The 17,345-nt window shown below is 49.0% G+C and overlaps 8 protein-coding genes across 8 annotated transcripts; 5 read left to right on the forward strand and 3 right to left on the reverse strand.

The window, feature by feature from the left end:
• Nucleotides 1–36: 36 nt before the first annotated feature.
• On the forward strand, nt 37–3,250 carry Pdw03_5115 (Serine/threonine-protein kinase RAD53; the record flags this gene model as incomplete). The annotated part of the gene is made up of 5 exons (XM_066100954.1): nt 37–918; nt 971–1,371; nt 1,426–2,099; nt 2,282–2,318; nt 2,380–3,250. 5 exons carry the CDS (start codon nt 37–39, stop codon nt 3,248–3,250), a joined length of 2,865 nt encoding a protein of 954 aa, XP_065957894.1.
• Nucleotides 3,251–3,846: 596 nt separating this feature from the next.
• Nucleotides 3,847–5,249, forward strand: Pdw03_5116 (Alpha-1,6-mannosyltransferase subunit, putative; the record flags this gene model as incomplete). Its single annotated transcript, XM_066100955.1, has 2 exons — nt 3,847–4,252; nt 4,306–5,249. The coding sequence occupies 2 exons, from the start codon at nt 3,847–3,849 to the stop codon at nt 5,247–5,249; spliced, it is 1,350 nt and encodes a 449-aa protein (XP_065957895.1).
• Nucleotides 5,250–5,830: 581 nt separating this feature from the next.
• Pdw03_5117 (Complex I subunit NDUFS6) lies at nt 5,831–6,309 on the forward strand (the record flags this gene model as incomplete). Its single annotated transcript, XM_014683695.1, has 2 exons — nt 5,831–6,056; nt 6,224–6,309. 2 exons carry the CDS (start codon nt 5,831–5,833, stop codon nt 6,307–6,309), a joined length of 312 nt encoding a protein of 103 aa, XP_014539181.1.
• Nucleotides 6,310–6,785: 476 nt separating this feature from the next.
• Nucleotides 6,786–8,480, reverse strand: Pdw03_5118 (PH-signaling protein PalC; the record flags this gene model as incomplete). Its single annotated transcript, XM_014683694.1, has 2 exons — nt 6,786–7,055; nt 7,131–8,480. 2 exons carry the CDS (start codon nt 8,478–8,480, stop codon nt 6,786–6,788), a joined length of 1,620 nt encoding a protein of 539 aa, XP_014539180.1.
• Nucleotides 8,481–8,956: 476 nt separating this feature from the next.
• On the reverse strand, nt 8,957–10,677 carry Pdw03_5119 (Class II aldolase/adducin, N-terminal; the record flags this gene model as incomplete). The annotated part of the gene is made up of 5 exons (XM_066100956.1): nt 8,957–9,565; nt 9,619–9,699; nt 9,750–10,041; nt 10,093–10,203; nt 10,262–10,677. 5 exons carry the CDS (start codon nt 10,675–10,677, stop codon nt 8,957–8,959), a joined length of 1,509 nt encoding a protein of 502 aa, XP_065957896.1.
• Nucleotides 10,678–12,089: 1,412 nt separating this feature from the next.
• Nucleotides 12,090–12,491, forward strand: Pdw03_5120 (uncharacterized protein; the record flags this gene model as incomplete). Its single annotated transcript, XM_066100957.1, has 1 exon — nt 12,090–12,491. The coding sequence occupies one exon, from the start codon at nt 12,090–12,092 to the stop codon at nt 12,489–12,491; it is 402 nt and encodes a 133-aa protein (XP_065957897.1).
• Nucleotides 12,492–12,837: 346 nt separating this feature from the next.
• Pdw03_5121 (putative glycosidase crf1) lies at nt 12,838–14,164 on the reverse strand (the record flags this gene model as incomplete). The annotated part of the gene is made up of 2 exons (XM_014683692.1): nt 12,838–13,740; nt 13,799–14,164. 2 exons carry the CDS (start codon nt 14,162–14,164, stop codon nt 12,838–12,840), a joined length of 1,269 nt encoding a protein of 422 aa, XP_014539178.1.
• A 1,475-nt stretch (nt 14,165–15,639) lies between these two features.
• Nucleotides 15,640–16,772, forward strand: Pdw03_5122 (Concanavalin A-like lectin/glucanase, subgroup; the record flags this gene model as incomplete). Its single annotated transcript, XM_014683691.2, has 2 exons — nt 15,640–16,418; nt 16,475–16,772. The coding sequence occupies 2 exons, from the start codon at nt 15,640–15,642 to the stop codon at nt 16,770–16,772; spliced, it is 1,077 nt and encodes a 358-aa protein (XP_014539177.2).
• Nucleotides 16,773–17,345: the final 573 nt, after the last annotated feature.

The following is a 17,345-nucleotide window of genomic DNA, read 5'->3' on the forward strand; positions in this document are numbered from 1 at the left end:
CTAGCAGCTTCATTTACACTTGCATTCATTTTCATAATGGAAGCCACTCAGGAATCCACACAGCCATGTGCTGATCCTCGCCGAATGGGAATGAATAACTCTGGCATCCAAGATCAAGACTTGGCCGACATCATCTGTATCCTTCATCCGAACTCACATGCTGCCCATGATGCTGTTGGTGCCACAGGAGAGCTGCGTGCTCAGCATATCCTCCAAAGGGACATACTGGAGCATGAATCTTCTCACACAGCTGCACTAGATTTGGCGTTGAGGCTTTCGTCAAAAGTTCACAGCCTGGCGGTTGGCTTCTGCTTCGGTCGCAATCGCTCTCGCTGTGATATTCTTCTGAGTGTTGATGATGATGCTAAACGAGTGTCGAATACTCACTTTCGCATCTATCTAACCGAAGACGGTATTCTCATGCTCCAGGATACTTCGACAAACGGGACGATAGTGGACAATTGCCGCCTGCGAAAATCTCTGAAAGATGGGAATAGTCGAATGCTGACGAACGGATCTGTCATTCAAGTCATCACCGGATCTCAAGCCTCCGACGAGGTCCGCTTTGTGGTTCGAATTCCGTCTCGAGAAGGATTCGCTGTCCAATATCACCAGAACTTATTTCGCTATTTCGAACGGGTTCATGCACATACTCCAGCGCACAAAGAACGACAGGGCCCGTCTGCCTTGGCGTGGTCGTCCGCCAACGCTTATGGCATGCATTGGACCGGTGGTGCCGAGTACAACGTGACTGGACAGATTGGAAAGGGTGCTTTTGCTACTGTGTACAAGATTGCAACAAAGCAACATGGCGCCATCTATGCTGCAAAGGAACTGGACAAGCGCCGCTTTATGAAAAACGGCATCCTTGATCAAAAGGTCGATAATGAGATGAAAATTATGAGAGACCTCACACATGTAAGCGATGATTTTCAGTTGGCCTGTTAATGATCCAACTAATTTGTTACAGCCGAATATCGTTCAATACATCAATCACCACGAGCATGATCGGTGGATCTACATCATCATGGAGTACGTTCCAGGCGGTGAGCTGTCGACATACCTGCAGACCCAGGGAAGAATTGCAGAGGAGATGGTGAGAACGATCGCACGACAAGTGTTACGGGCCCTTCACTATCTGCACAAACGTCGCATCACCCATCGAGACATCAAACCGGACAACATCCTGATTGCCTCTCTGGACCCGCTTAGGATCAAATTATCTGATTTTGGTTTATCAAAAGTGGTGGAGCAGGAAACCTTTTTAAAGACTTTTTGTGGAACACTTCTCTACTGTGCACCGGAGGTGTACCCGGATTATGATCAATACCGCCGTGGGGAGCTCCGAAAGAGGCGTCGTGTTGGAGACCCGTAAGTGGCTATTTTCCTTTTTCTCGCTGAAGAAGCCTCTGCTGATACTGAAAGACCTCCTAAAACATCTCCGTACAGTCAATCTGTTGACATGTGGTCGCTAGGTGCAGTCCTTTTCCATATCCTGTCCGGCGTTCCACCATATTCAGGGCGTGCAGAAGATCGAGGTGTCCAGATGCTTCGCACCATTATGACATGTGATGCTGATTTTGACGCCTTGCGGAAGGTAAACGTGTCTGAATCTGGTATCGACTTTGTTGCGAAGCTTCTGAATCGGGACCCCTTCTCGCGTCCGACAGAGAAGGAATGTTTCCAGCACCCTTGGGTTGCGGAGGTCCCTGATGTGGATGAGTATGAGGATGATGATGACTTGCTTTATGATCATCAAGATGGGCTTTCAGTAATTGGCGAGGATGCCGAGGACGAGCTAGACGCTTCACAATTGTCCATCACTGAGGGTCCGGGCTATGTCCACGAAGCCGACGGCGAAGAAGGTAGCGGCAGTGAGGAAATCTCCAAACGGCCCCGGACCGAGTACACTCCCACCAATGTGCGCTATCCTAGCCTTCCCAACATCGAGAGCTTCCACGATGGGCAAGCGGTGGTGGACGATCATGCCAAACGTTTGTTTGGCGAAGTTTCTGCCTCAGCCCTGCGGAGCTCCCATGCACTCGGCAACATGGATGCATACGACGCGAGTAATTTCAACGTTGACTTTCTCTCTTCCGGTGAGTCGATGATGAGCGACGATCCCAACGACTCGATTATTTCCCTTCCGGCGGTACCCTTCGGTGGCACTGCGCCCAGTTTGATGGGCGCAGAGAAACTCGTTGGGCAGCTCAACATGAATTCCTTAAATCCAACTCTGCAACTAAAGGGTGGCCCGGTTAACAGATCCTCCTTGCGGCAGATCACTCCTGGGCACATCAAAAGCGCGATACCAGCTAGTACCATCAACAGGGATTCCGTTCCGCCAATTTCGAGTCCCCAGGAAGAACCTGTCTCGAGTCCCCAGGTGCCAACCCCGAAAGCAAAGTTCACGCGTCGAATAAACCTTGCTCTTGCAATCCCCGACACAGCCAGCGAGGCATCTAGCGATAATAGTGCCCAAAGCAGCCGCTGCAATACTGCCGCCGAAACCCCATCTCGGTCCGCCCATTCTGAATACGACCCCGAGTTTGCTACTACACTTGACGCACAGACAGGCCAAGCCATCTTGGATCAAGCCCGGGTCGAAGAACCTGACTCGTCAGAACCGATAGTTCATCGACCCAAATCACCCCCTCTTCCCTTCACGCTGTCTGATCCCGAGTTTGCCAAACCACCAAAGAGATTTGGAAAACTGAAGAGTCTCCCCGGTTCGATCTTCGACTTGACAATCTACCTTGAGGATAGACTTACCTCGTGGGGTCGAGGACCATTAGCAACTATCAAGCATGCCGACCCCATGGACACAAGGATCCCCGCCTATGCCTTAGAGGTCACATTCTGGACTCCAGGTATCGAGGCTAGGATTGCAGCTGGTGAAAGCTGGCTCGAGATTCCAGGTGTGATGGCCATTCTCTCCACCAAAGCGCGTTCTGGCATCTGGGTAAACGACACACTGCTGCGCCGTGGCTCTATGACCGAGGATGGTCCCGAGGCTTTGCAATACGGGAAGCTCTACACAGGCGACATCATCACTGTGTACCAAAACAAAGATAGATCGAAGTTCCTCAAGCTCCAGTGTGATTTCACTCATGGCGAGAGTTCCCAGCCTCGGCCCGGACACGAAGCTGGGTTCATGGTGCGACAGGCTCTCATGGCCAAGACTAGCCGTGCGGCGAACCGGATGCCGATTCGGCCCCAATCCAAGGATCGAGATCAGGTTGAGATCTAGCGTTATAGTCTTTCCGCTTTGGATATCGATTGATATGAAATACGTGGTCCAGTGGGAATCAAATGTTACATACCTTTCATGTTCCATCATGGCTCTGTCCGCAAGCAGTAGAGTAGATATTAGAGATGTGGAGCCCTATCTCCGCCATTTGATCCACGCTTAAGTAGTTCGGAGGTTTAAATTAGGCTAAACTAATGTCGACTTATACTGCAGTGGTTAGAGTAAATTATCAACCACGGTGATTGAGAGAATTGAGGCTAACGCGAGTATCAAATCCAAATTTACTCTTCAACGGAAGGATCGAAACTTAAGACGCACCTGCTCCAAGACGGTAGCATAGGCGTGCCGCATCCGGCCTTTCCTGAACCTCAGCACAACCCCATCCGGTACATTATCTCCAACCATTAAATGATGTTTTGTGTGTCTTAATTGCCTACTCACCTTTCTTCCTAACTTTCGTCACTAGTTAAATCTGTCACTCTGACCTCACTGCGAATCAATTCACCCTTCGCTCGAATCTTTCCTCCGATCAACATCCCCCAAGATTTCACAACGATCTCTCTCTAGGAATTAATTGTTGAGCTCTGATCACAGCGATGACCTTGTCGCGATCACCCTCTCCCCACCCGGGCGGGGGGTGGTCCAGCCCGGGACTCATTCCGGCTAGCGGCACCACCTCGCCCGGTTCATTATCACCAGGCGGTATTTCGTGGGCTGCAGCCAAATCGAAAAGCGAAGAAGTGCGTGGGTATCCATCGTTTTCAACGCGCAATAGCGGCTTTTTCTCTCGGCAGCGACACAAGATCTCGACGTGGTTTCCTAGCTTCCGAAGGGTTTCCTCACATGACTACATCGATAAAGATGACTATGGCCGAAATTGGAAGCGTGCGAGTGGTGGGTGTGGCCTGCTAGGTGCATTACGGATACCAGTGCGTCGGGGTCGGTTCCGGCTGTTGTTGGCATTAATGTTAGTGTGGGTTGGGTGTCTGTTTTTCTGGACGAGTAAGTGATTGCGGCTACAATGATTATGTTGAGGCGTTCTGACGAAACTACAGGCATTGTCCAAACATACCGAAGATCACCTATAGGTGGCGGGAGCAAGTTCGTCATCATACTCGGATCCAATGTGGAGGGCGGCGTCATGGAGTGGAAGGGCGCACGTGAATGGGCCATTGAACGCAACAGCATATGGAACAAGAGGAGATATGCTGAGAAATGGGGTTACGAGCTAGAACTGGCTAATCTACTGGCCAAAAAGCGGTACTCACATGAATGGCGCGAGAGCTGGGAGAAGGGCGATGTGATCCGCGAAGCCATGCGCAAGTATCCAGACGCGGAATGGTTTTGGTGGCTCGACTTAAACACTTGGGTTATGGAATACGATATATCGCTCCAACAACATCTATTCAATGATCTCAAGTCTCATGTCTACCGCGACATCACCGCCTACAACCCTCTCAACATCACCCATCCACTGCCCGAGTTCTGGCTCGACGAGCTAGGTCGTTCTCTTGAGGGCGACGGCCAGGCAGATTCTTTGAACATGTTACTGACACAAGATTGCGCCGGCTTCAATCTTGGATCGTTCTTCCTGCGACGATCTCTTTGGACCGATCGCCTGCTTGATATCTGGTGGGATCCCGTCATGTACGAGCAGATGCATATGGAATGGGAACATAAAGAACAGGATGCCTTGGAATACATTTATCAGAGTCAGCCATGGGTTCGGAGTGGTGTTGGCTTTTTGCCAAAACGCAGCATCAACGCTTTCCCTCCTGGCGCATGCGGCGACGGAGAAAATCCAGTCATTCACTATCAGCAGAATGCGCATGATCTTGTTGTTAACATGGCTGGGTGTATCTTTGGTCGTGATTGCTGGTCTGAAATCTACTACTACCGTGAGCTGAGCAACTGGCTTGGTCGGTCGGGTTGGGAGCAATTCAGGGACGGCTTGACTGATCTGTACGACCGAATGACGGGGAAGGATAAGGATGATTGATGCATAGTGTTTACTCTTATCACGTTTATTGTGCTTATCTACGGCAGGTCTGCATTGCTGTAGTTATTCCTTGCGCCATGAGAGGCAATGTGTTAGATTTTCGCTCTGTATGTATATTTGCTTTCGTGGTTTCCATGATTTTAATCCGGCGAACGATAGCTAGCGTGAACAACCATAGTCCTTGAAAATACGACCTTTTTGAAGGATGTTTCTGCCTTTCAAAAAAAAAAAACGTCCTCTGTTTCCTCTGAGTCACATGAAAATCGAATATCGACTCATCTAAACTTTCCTTGGTGCACGACCTACCGCTTTCGGATTGTACTGCTTCACGTGACTATGGAATCTGCACAAAAGACCCCTTCCGTCTCCCGTACCACGGCCATCATCACCGCCTTCACCTCACCCAATCACAAACCAGGTAATCCAAACTTCAAGATCAACGACCCAGACAACCGCATGAAGCAGCCACCACAAACCGACTCACTCCCACCAACCTTTGCTGCCATTGTCCTGCGCCCGAGCAAGCAACCACCTCAACAGACTCTCACTATACACCGAACTACCAAACCCAGCCGCACAATATGCCAACCGCCGAGTCCGCCGCCTTCCTCGCTAAGAAGCCCACTGTCGCCCCGACCTACGAGGGCGTCGACTTCGAGGACAACATCGCACTCCACAACGCTCGCGATGCTATTATCCGTGAACAGTGGGTCCGCAGCATGATGGCGCGTCTTGTTGGCGAGGAATTGGGCAAGTGCTATGCGCGCGAGGGCGTGAACCACCTTGAGAAGTGTGGTGTTTACCGAGGTGGGTTGTTTTCCGTTTCAAATCTTGTCTACGCCGCACATCCTAGATAGTGAAGGTTCAGCGAGTGTTTGCCTGTGAAGGAACCGGATCTGGCGGGATTGAGGGCGACATGGATTAGTGGTGGTTGTGATTGCGATGCGTTATACTGACACATCTATCTGCTGCAGAGAAGTACTTCGAGCTCCTGAAGGAGAGCAAGGTTAAGGGTTACCTTGGCCAGGAAAAGAACCGCTTTGGTGGAGAGTCCGCATAAGTGTTTGCGTCTTTTCTTTCGTGTTCAGCTATGCGATTGCGTTTTGAGGCTCGGGGCTTGATGGGTGATATCGACACCGCGGGGACCGGACAATTTGAGGACCGGGGAATCTTGATGTCGAGACAAAACCGTCAGCTCTGGACGGAAACCCTGTGGCTTCGATTCCGTGTCTTGTAGCCATCCAGATCGGGTCTGTGTCGGAGGGATACAAAAAGATGCCAGAAGAGAGGCTCTGGAGATTACCCTCTGTGCTCTTGTCCGTTTGTACTGTATATAATATCACTTTTTTTGATTACATTCCTTTTTTTACAAGGTGATTGAGTGCGGTTCGGAGAGGTCGTAGCCAACAGGTGACCCACACCTGGTCCTCGAATGCTAATGTGTTCTTACTAGGCCCTTATGGCAACTGAGTGCTGATTTTGGCACCTGTTACCATATCCCCTTGTTCTCTATATGTACTAATTTGTCGATATTTTTCAATAATAAACTCTCGACGCTGTCGCACTTCGGTCCGGGAATGTACTCGGAGGTCCACGGCTATGATCAGGCTGGCCTGAATCGTCGTCACTATCATCGTCACTTCCGAACTGAAGATCCTTATTCTCTTCTGGCGGAGCACGCATCCGCATCAGTTGATCCTGATCTAAAGATGGGGGTTGGTATAGTGCCGGGGGAGGGTGAATATCACGACCAGAAGGCAGATTAGACAGCAATGATGCAGAGGGTGGGATGGGCTGTGTGTTCATCTATATTGGGTCAGCAAGGCATGCATATTGAGATCGGCCTGGATTATATGGGAAATGAAAAAAATCCGAACTTACTGTGTCATTAATTTTCACCCATTTTGTCTCAAGCATCGCAAGGACCCGTCCCTCCTCGTTACGACCAGCATCGTCCCCCGCATCCAATGGACCTTTTTCGCTGCGACTACCGCCAGCATCCTTAGTAGCGCGACGATCCTCACGCCGCTCTGTCCATTCGCGCTTTAAACGGGAAAGTCCACTCTTTGCAGAGCCCCCCATGCTTGCAACGTCTTCCTGCGAAGACCCTGCTCCACGTAGCCCGAGGGGAATGCGTGCAGCTCGTAACCACGCAATTCCTTCGCCGACTTTACTGGATAGCTCGGCATCTACAGCAAAGAATCGACAGGCGCGTGCCCGAGCAACGCGAGCCAAAACTCCTGTATAGCGGGTCAAATCCTCATCCACATGACCTGCACGACCAGAAGTGGATCCAACAGCGCCTAGACCTGCAGTCGCTTGCTCAGCGTATTCTGCAGCACGCACACATAGTCTTGCAAATAGCAGAGCGCGCACTTTTGGAATTTGAGGTGCATGGACCATCCACTCTTTATCATTCGGATTGCGCGACTGGATGCACGCCACAACATACGCATCATCCTTAAGAACAGCCAATAACGTAGCCTCCGCCATAGCCAAGGATGACAGAGCCGACTGTGTCGCAGCCTCAAGGTCCGGTACTGTCGATACAGTAGCGGCGGTGAAAGATGGCGAAGACGCGAGCAGATTGTGCACCGAGCTAGCTTGTAGTAGATACCGCGTGGCAGTTTGCACAGCAGCAGTGCGGACCTCTGCAGACGGGGTAGACGATGTGTATAGCGCAGCGACAACGCCCGCGCGTGCCATCCTACACAATACATAACCGAGAGTTGTGAGAGTAAACGCCAATTCAAAGTATATACCTCGGCCAGTGACCCGTCCATTCCGCGTGCGGATACTGTTTCCACCTGGTATATTTCCACTGGATCCGAAATTCAATCCACTGGAGGATGACAACGTGTATCTCCATGTCGACTCTATCTCCGCATGGATTGTGATGTCGACTATTTCGCCGGTGCGGAGATTCGGTCCCCCTGAAGTATTACCATCTTGGGGAGCAGAGGAGTACGCATCTGTTGGAACGGAGCGACCATTCAGTCCATTCGAAATTGCGAATAGGAAGGGGATATATTCATTCAAAGCGGACAGAACTGTGGGTAGATGGGCATCCTGGCGCGAGCCGCGGGGTAAGCGCTTGTGAGCCTTCAGTGCGAGGCGGAGAGCATGGCGTGCTGTTGAGGCTGATTGGGGGAGGGATGGGTGAGTGGTAGAAGTTATGAATGTTTGAATTGAGAGGGGCGAGGTATTTGGGAGGCTAAAAGCGTAGACCATTGTGAACTGGGGAGTTGGAGATGGAGGGATTCGGGCATCGGAGCTGATGTCACTGCCAAGACCTTAGAACAATATCTGAGATGAACAGAGAGGACATCCACAAAATGATACAAAGAAAGGTTCTTCGAAGGTTGCCAATCTTAAACCTGCCTCTGCCTTATACTAGCTACTAAATTCATATTTTAAGAAAAAGACAACCAAACGTCTAGCCAGACGACCAAGAAAATACCCAAAAGACTACCACAAAAGACTACCATCACTCAAGGGCGCATAAACTGACTATCCTTGTACTGTTAATCACTATTTGAGGTCGAGTCTATACGATTGGAGTGAGATATTGAACAGTGCAAAATCAAATATCAAGAAAACAACTCTAGAGTTCAGGTCAACAAAACCAAACGTGAAATACATGCGCATAGCAGAACGCAAGACATTCGCCTCACTACACCTGAAAAAAAAATAAGAAAACATTGCGATCAGGGGAATAATCCTCCCGCTGCTGGACGTGCCGATCCTACAGCTGTCACGGCTGTCACGGTTTTCGCAGCTTTCGGTACTGGATCTAGTGGAAGGTCTGGCAAGAGGGCGACCGTGTGAAGCGGATTTGCCGTAGGCACACTCATAAATCGGGGGTGTATGTCACCAAAATAGGTATAGCTTGTGCTATCAGGCGCCGATGCTGTGTACATCCTGTGTCGCAGCCACGGACCGTTTAATCGAACCTTCGAACTAACCACGGTGTCATCGTGAATGAGGACTTGGACCGGATGCCACAAGAAGTCCAGATAGTTCGTGGACCGGGCACTCCACATGTTTACCTCAAATCGCCTGCAGATATAGCTCTCGGTTGATCCATTCGCGAGTGTCACGGCCATGCTACCTAACAGGGGTGGAAGAGGAGGGTCGTTTCCGAGTGGATCACAATTGTAAGTTACCAGGTTTCGCATATCGCTTTCATTAATCTGCATCACACTAGCCCCAGTATCATCCATGAAGGAAAAATCAAGGGGCATTGACGGCAGTACAGGCTGAAATAAAGCTGTCGGTTGGATAGTGGACTGGGGAAGTTTTAAGCTGAGATCCATCTTCATGTCATGTTAGACAAACCCCTCCTTCTGTCGGTGGCATCTGAACTCACGTGCGTACAAAATTCTCCGTGTCCAGGAAATGGCTTAGCTATCCATTCTGCCATTTGGGGGATTGGACTTTGTCCTTCAAGCTAAGCTTGTTAGTTTCCGGTCAGTTCAAGTTTTTTTGGAGGAGACGTACCCCTTCTACCCAAAAACCTGTGTGACCATCATGTTGGGCGTTGATGATATCAAACTCGTTCCACCTGAATGGCCTCGGCTGGCAAAGGAGAACGCCTTTAGACCAGTAGGTAACAAGGCCTGGATTCCACCTCAAGTGGCCCGATCTGTATGCTGCCATGATGTTTGTCACATTTCCAACCAGCTCATACTTGTCATTCTCGCTCTGGAGCCATTCCAAAGTCCCCTGGAGAGTTTGCAAGCGCTGAACGACAGGCCAACTCAATCCAGCGGGCTCCAAGTCCATCATTGCTCTAATGATTGAGTTAAATCTTGTCAAGAAAAAGGTCTCGCGAAATACTCACTCGCGACTTTTCTGCTCTTTCAATAACTTCTCCAACGTGAATTCAAACACCCGGCTCATGATATTATCACCAATTCGCTCACGACACCTTGCTATCTGAGCCTCCAAATCACTAAAATAACATATCTCAGAAGCTATCCACAGATGGAGATGTAGTGGGAAATACGTACTCCGGATCAAGGTCAGGTTCTTTAGCATTCCATCCTTTTGGTGTATCCTCCAGGCGGATAATCGGATTCTTTGCCGGTTGTCTCCATCTTTTCTGTCGTTTTGGTAGTGTCGGTAGTGGAATTTGGCCTTCGTAGGATTTCTTCAAATCCAATGCGAGTGCGGCCGGATTCAATGGTGGAGGCACCATGACAGGGATAGGTTTATGGGAAGGAGCAGGAGCAGGAGCAGGAGCAGGAGCAAAACCAGGGAGTGGCAATCTCATTGCGTCTTCCGCGTACTGAAACTCAGTCTTCTGTTTGCCCTTCTTCCGGGCCGACGATGCAATAGTACTGATCCTCCGTTTTTTTATGGGCGAGGTGGCAGCAGCATAGTGACCCTCTGGCTTTTGAGCAGCGGCACGCCGAGGACGAACCATTTCGAAGGAGATAATCGAAGCGATATGAGAGTCCCTCGGTGTGGAAGCTTTAGTGCAGCTTGAGTTGATCGAGAGGTGTTTGAAGTCGGGTCTTGGGGGGAGGTATTTGTACTTCATCAAACTCCTAGTTCCTATCTACACAAACAAAGAACATCGATCGGAGAAAAGCCCCCGGTTCAAAAGCGACGGCGTGAGAATTCGAATTCAAAGAACACGAAAGACGGAGAGCCACGTTCTCTGATCATCTCTGAGCAATATAGCATCAAAGAACTTGAGCTACCTTTTTTTTTTCAAGTTCCTCGTGTTGAATGCGAGAAAATCCCGGTCACCTTGGTCTTTCTTTCACATAACTGTTGAGATGGTCTTTTCAGAGGTCCTCTGAGATGATGTACAAAGACGCGAAGAATCACAATCCGAGTGGAGAATCTTTCTCTATGCACTCGGGGACTAGTCCTCTTCTCTTTGTCTCAAATTTGGCCCAGCTACCCAAGGGGAATATCACGGTCGTCCACGCCTTGAAGTTTGAAATGATCTGTTTCGGATATGACCTGAGAGGGCCTTTGTTAGAAGTTCACTTTATTCCCGCCAGACTTGATACGAATGATCTAGTCTGATTGCAAGCATGATTTCCCAGAGCAACTGCTGCTGCAAATGAGGCACATCCCATTTCATATTACATTTTCAATAAAACCTTTCATTCTTGATTTCCAATGAACCGTTAGGAATGAACATTCAGGGTATCCGAGGGAAATGGTTGCAGGGAGTTTCGGATGATTCTCACAAGGAATCTATGAAGTTGAAAAAAACAACCAGAGTTAACGATGATCTTGCACTAGCTGTAGATAAGCTTCTGCGGCAGCGAAAACAGAGTCATTTCGTCTCTTCTCTAAGTCTAACATCACACTTTATAAGGAGCATCGGACCGTGATGTACAACGAACGGGAACTGGAAAGGGAGTGCGAATTCCATGAGATCACTTGAGAGGCCTGTGGAAACCTCTATTGCACTATCTGGATGATTCAACTCTCTTTTGCTTGGACTTTAGATCTCCTGTCTCACTAGATCGTTTCGGATGTGTTATGATAAAGAAAGGCAACGAGGCAAGTTGGTTTCTTGAGACGTCAAGTCCTTGAGCGCATGGAAAGAACAAAGAGAATTTCAACAAAAGAAAAGAAAATTTTTCAAATCGAATCAGAATTTTGAACGATAATCACTTTGATTGTCTCTTTCTAGATATGTAATATCTTTGATGGCCTACGCAGGTGTGTCGGTGATAAGGAACCTAGGTCCACAGTATTCTACGTAGACTCTAGACGATCTATCTTGTAATGCACACGACAGGCATAATTGACAACCAACAACCAACTCTAAGGAACTTGATCTATGGTCATGACAATCTTGCATTGACAACCATGTCCCAGATTCCCGTGCATGGATCGGACCTTGAGGCGGACTACATCAAAATAATCCAGATTGTGGAAAAACAGGTTGACACTCTAACATACAAGGTCTGGCGACGCCGCGAAGTAATTGATCAACTGGAAGCCCTTTGTCGTGAGCTGATCTTCCAAGCAACCGCCGATGAACGCAAGCCTCGCAGTCATCTTCCTGGCTATGCTCAATTCCAACGTGTCTCCATGACACTGAGACTTTTTCTACCGGAGGCAATTCTCATTCTCAAAAGTGACGGGACTAGTTATCAAGTTAGTAACCGGGCTTTCCGCTGGGTGAGAGAGGATGTGGTTGAATACAGGGCAGCTTGTGTCCTCAAAGAGGCAATGATCGCGGCACAGGCAACAGACTGGTATCTTTGACGAGGGCTGGAGGACAGATTCTTATAGGATGTATTGGGGAGGTTTTCTCTCCTGGGCATTTCTGACACGTTTGCTGAATTCCGCCATATAATCGGCGGGTAGTTGTTCCCAAGATTTAAATCATCCGCGACGTGCATTTTGACAATTCTGCTCAAAGAAGTAATTTAAGTCTACGGATCAGAAATTCAACGCGACTGTAGAGTGTTTTGTAATTCCAGTAGGTGTTGAATTTAAAGATTCATAGAAAGACATGCACAGCTCATGGTAACTGCAAACTATTCATGGAGGAGAGACACTTCAAGTCACTTTCTCAAATCTTCCTTGAATTGTGTGCATTAGCCCAACACTACGCCTGAACTAATCCTAGTATCAGTGTTAGAATGGCAAGATAACCCGAGCCCGGGGCACAAGCGGAGTTGAAAGAACTGGTGACCGAAGCGACAGCACCAGTGCTAGAATGAGAAGCCTGGCTAGTTGCGATTATGGAGCTCACTGCTGAGGTCGAACTGGAACGCAAGACAGTGCTTTGGGGCTTAGTGAATGAGGCCGTCGGGAGGGCAGGGGCGGAAATGAAAGAATCAATGTCAGCACCCGAATTGTTCGAAGACGAGACCAAAGAAGACAAAGCCGCAAGATACGGGGAGGATGTAGCAAGGTCAGTAGTGGTTTTGGTCTCTGGATTGGCTGAACTCAAAGCGACGGACGAGGTCGCAGTAGATAAACCCGCGGAAGACGAAGTCAACGAGGCAACATCGGCAGTCGTCGAAGTGCCAGAACCGGTCGAACTTGAAGTCTCCCCCGAGGGGACGCCACCATTGATCTCAATGCTGTCTGAAGAACCAGATTTATCGGAATAGACATAGCTCTCCGCCGGAGTGTAGTTGACGATTTCAACCGATTTGACATACATCGTGAACGGTGCCTTGGAGTAATCAGTCTCGCCACCAGCCCAGTCGATAGTGCCCTTGATTCTGCTCGGATCACCTCCTGCCCAGATGCCAATTCTCACGCGCATCGGTGTCTGTGGGAAGCGAGTGCCCCCTTTCGCATCAGCATAGTCAACGGTCCGGACAACGGTGCCATCGATCGCCCATGAAAGTTTTTCCTTGGACCAAATCCAAGTGTACTGATGGAACTCTTTTTGCGGGGTCGTCACAGACTGCCAGGTCCAGCGATGGTAACCTTCACTAGTGTCACCTTTGCCGAAGTAGTCGGTCTGTAACTTGTCGGTAAACCCACCCAGGGTTTCCTATGCAATTATCAGCATATACGTTTCCCCTGGAGGATCAATCCAAGTTAGCACTCACCCAGTCAATCTCATCATTCGCGTCTGACAACATGTAGACAGAGCTGACGATGCCGGTACCGGGGGAAGCCTTCATCTCAACAGATACCTCGCCATAGAAGATGTAGTAGTCTGTTACTATTGTCGGGGCATCACCTTGCTTGTGGATCGTGAACTCTGCGCCATCAGGGCCAGTGACTACTGCTCCCCCAACTGCTGTCCAGTCATTCAAAGCTGACGTCTCCGTCAAGTCGTATTTGATACGACCTTTGATGGTACCTTTGTTCGACTGGCAGGTTTTATCAAAGGCATTGCAGTCTGGGGATTTCTGAGCGAGAACGAGGGAGAACCAAGCAGCCAGAGCTGCAAGAAACAGGCGATACCGCATGATTGGTATGGATCACTTGTCGTGGGGAGCAGACACGTCTCGTCTACAAGAGCAACGAGACGAGTTTCAACCCCAGCGATAGGCAAACAAAGCAAACGGATGTGTGTTCAACCCCCGAAAGAGGAAAGAACAAAACCGGAGACCATCTGAGCTCACTAGGAGCTCACTGTCTACGTCACATCCGAAAGTAGTAAGAATTGATACAAACAAGGGCCCAGGTCTTCAGCTTTTTGATTTGGTTTGGTGGGCCAGCTCTGCAGTCAGATGTAGCTGTTAGAGGATATTCGAATAAGTGAGATCAGTGCAATTCAACTTTTATGCAAGAAGTAGGGCTATTCTAACCATTTCCCCCCGTTGAAAGACAGACGTAACGGGGCCTCAATATAGAGCGAGTCCAACTACTTTGGCAAGGACATCACATGCCTGCCATTTCCTAGAGCCAGATCTAAAACAAGAAAATGCTTCTAATAGCCCTAGCTGCCGACGGACCAGGGAAATGAAGTGCTTGTCAAAGTAGTTGGCCTCGATCTAAGTTGGTTCCCCGTTAGTGCTGGGATGGTCCTATAGTCGGCGAAAAGGGTTAGACATGACACAGAGATTGATTCAGTAGACTTGATTACCTCCATTGTGATAGAAGATCCCACATATCAACCCAATATAGATATCCTCAGCAAAAGAGAAAATTAACGAAACAAGTTGAACAGGCGAGCTGGTTTTTTTAAATCCTCCTCGGGGCTGTGTCGTGGCTATGACAATTATCCCCTGTGCCCTTTTTTTTAGTTCTTTCTTTCCATTTCCACTTTTTAATTTACTCGACTTCTCGTGGTCAAACAGGCATAGCCAATGATCGGACATTGTTTTTGATCTGTTCCTGGGAGCGGATGCTAGCGACAAAGTAGCGTGGCCAATCGGCATCGCAAGGACAAGCAATTAATAACGCTCCCAGTGGGCCTTCGACAGACAGCTAACCCAATAAGGCGGTTTTAATTGGCGCCAAGGAGCTAGCTTATTTATAGTGCAGGGTCAAGCTTCGTGAAAGCTCTCCCTGGGACTCGGGGATAACCAGAAGTCTCCATAACTTCAATCTCAACTGGATGAGACGTCTGCGACAATTTTTAGCGCTAAACTCGACTAAGTATGGGCAGAGTTCTAATTACAGCTCGAATTGGGGATCCCTTTAGCCTGCTATCTCGCTTATGGACCTCCCTAATCTTGATGTTACTAGCCGTGAGGGTGAGTTTGCCAGTCATTAAACTCATATCCACAGCCTCTCCTATCTCCTTTTGTGGACGACTTTCTTAGATGTTGATTTCTCCACATCCATCCCATCCAGCTATCGTGATACTTCCGCTGCAGAGATTGCGATCTAAGGTGGCATTGTGCGGGTACTACGATCGGACTGAGCATACCGCGTTGACATCAAACCCGACATGATGAGGTCCTGGGTTTCGCTCTTTCTTTTGCCCCTGACGACGATGGTCGGGGTCACCATTGCCACTTCTGACTACACCGGAACGGATTGCAACCCCCTGAACAAGACGACATGCAGTCCAGATCCTGCCCTCGGAACCGAGCACACATGGCTGTTCAACTCGACTCTTGACACCGACCTCTGGGACATGAGAACGGGAACTCTAGACTATACGCCCGAAGGAGCCGACTTCTCCATGAAGACCGAAAACTCCTCAACTCTCCTAGTATCCAACTTCTACATCTTCTTTGGCGTGATGGAAGCACACGTCAAGATGGCGAAGGGAGCCGGCATCATCAGTAGTGTTATCCTGCAATCTGACGACCTGGATGAGATTGACTGGGAGTGGGTTGGTTACAACACGAGCGGAGTGCAATCCAATTTCTTCGGCAAGGGAAACGTCACCACGAGTGACCGCGGCGGAAAACATGCGGTTTCAAATGCAGATACCGAGTTCCACAACTACACCTCGTACTGGGATAAAGACCGTCTGGAATGGTGGATTGATGGTGACTTGGTGCGGACAGTGCACTACGACGAGCCGTTGACGGTATATGGCAAAAACTACCCCCAAACACCGTGTCAGGTCAAGGTTAGCAATTGGCCGGTTGGAATTAAGGGACAGACGCTGGGCAATCTCGAATGGGGTGGTGGTTTTGTTGACTGGTCCGAAGTTCCATTCACCATGACTGTATCGAAGATGCGCGTTCAGGATTTCCACACCGGAAAAGAGTACAGGTACAACGGGACCACGGGCACCCGGGAGAGCATCGAGGTGATTCGGTGAGTTTGCTTTAAAGCCGGAATTGAAGAATTGGGGGACTAACGTCAAATCGTAGTGGAAACTCTACTGCTCAAGCAATAATTAACAAGAAACCACCTATGAGCCTATCCCAAAAATGGGATGGTCTTGGCCAGGGGGCTCATATCGGTGTGTACTGCGTTGTAGGTATTGCTGGTGCGGTTCTTCTTGGTTTATGCACATTCTGTTGTTTGAAGCAACGCCGGAGCGGCCGTTTACAACGGGCCTTGAACGATGGTGAATATAGCGCGGAGCTTACGACGTTGGAGCAGTCGAAGTTGAGATGGAGGCAAAGTGAATTGCGTCGCAAAGGCAGTTACCAGCCGGTTCCTTGACCGGGTCAGTTCAATTGTATATTTCGGTCATTTTTGCCTTGTAAATGTTTCACTTCTTGTATATTCTGTGTCAAAAGATCATCTTAAACATCATATGTTGAGAGGTCCTGTCGATATTTCATTTTAAGCCGTTCTCTGCCATGTATCTAGAACGCTTTGAGAAAAGGGAGAAGATATCCAATAATAAGCCATCTAACAAGACTGCCAAAAAAAAAATTGAGGAGGCCGCATAAGCCGCCGACGACAAGGTTCCCTGTTTGCCAATGGAAGTTTTGATACTTGAAGCATCTTTAAGTTGCATCTGACACAACTAGGGACGTGTAGATTCATTTTTTTTTGTGATCCGGGATAGGACACCCGCTCGAATGTTCGGTATCAAACAGAAGTGAGAACGAACCAGATGATTGAGTCAACCTTACATATTGATCGTCGATTAACCGAAATCCTGGCGATTTGCACCTCTTAAACAAACCTAATCCGCTTGCAATTCCCGATTGGCCACTCTCGTCGGTTCCCTGAGATACCGTGGGATACAGGGGTGAAGGTATAGAAGTTACCCTATCAATAGAGAGT

This window comes from Penicillium digitatum, chromosome 6 (assembly GCF_016767815.1).
Source record: "Penicillium digitatum chromosome 6, complete sequence".
NCBI classification, from domain to species: Eukaryota; Fungi; Ascomycota; class Eurotiomycetes; order Eurotiales; family Aspergillaceae; genus Penicillium; species Penicillium digitatum.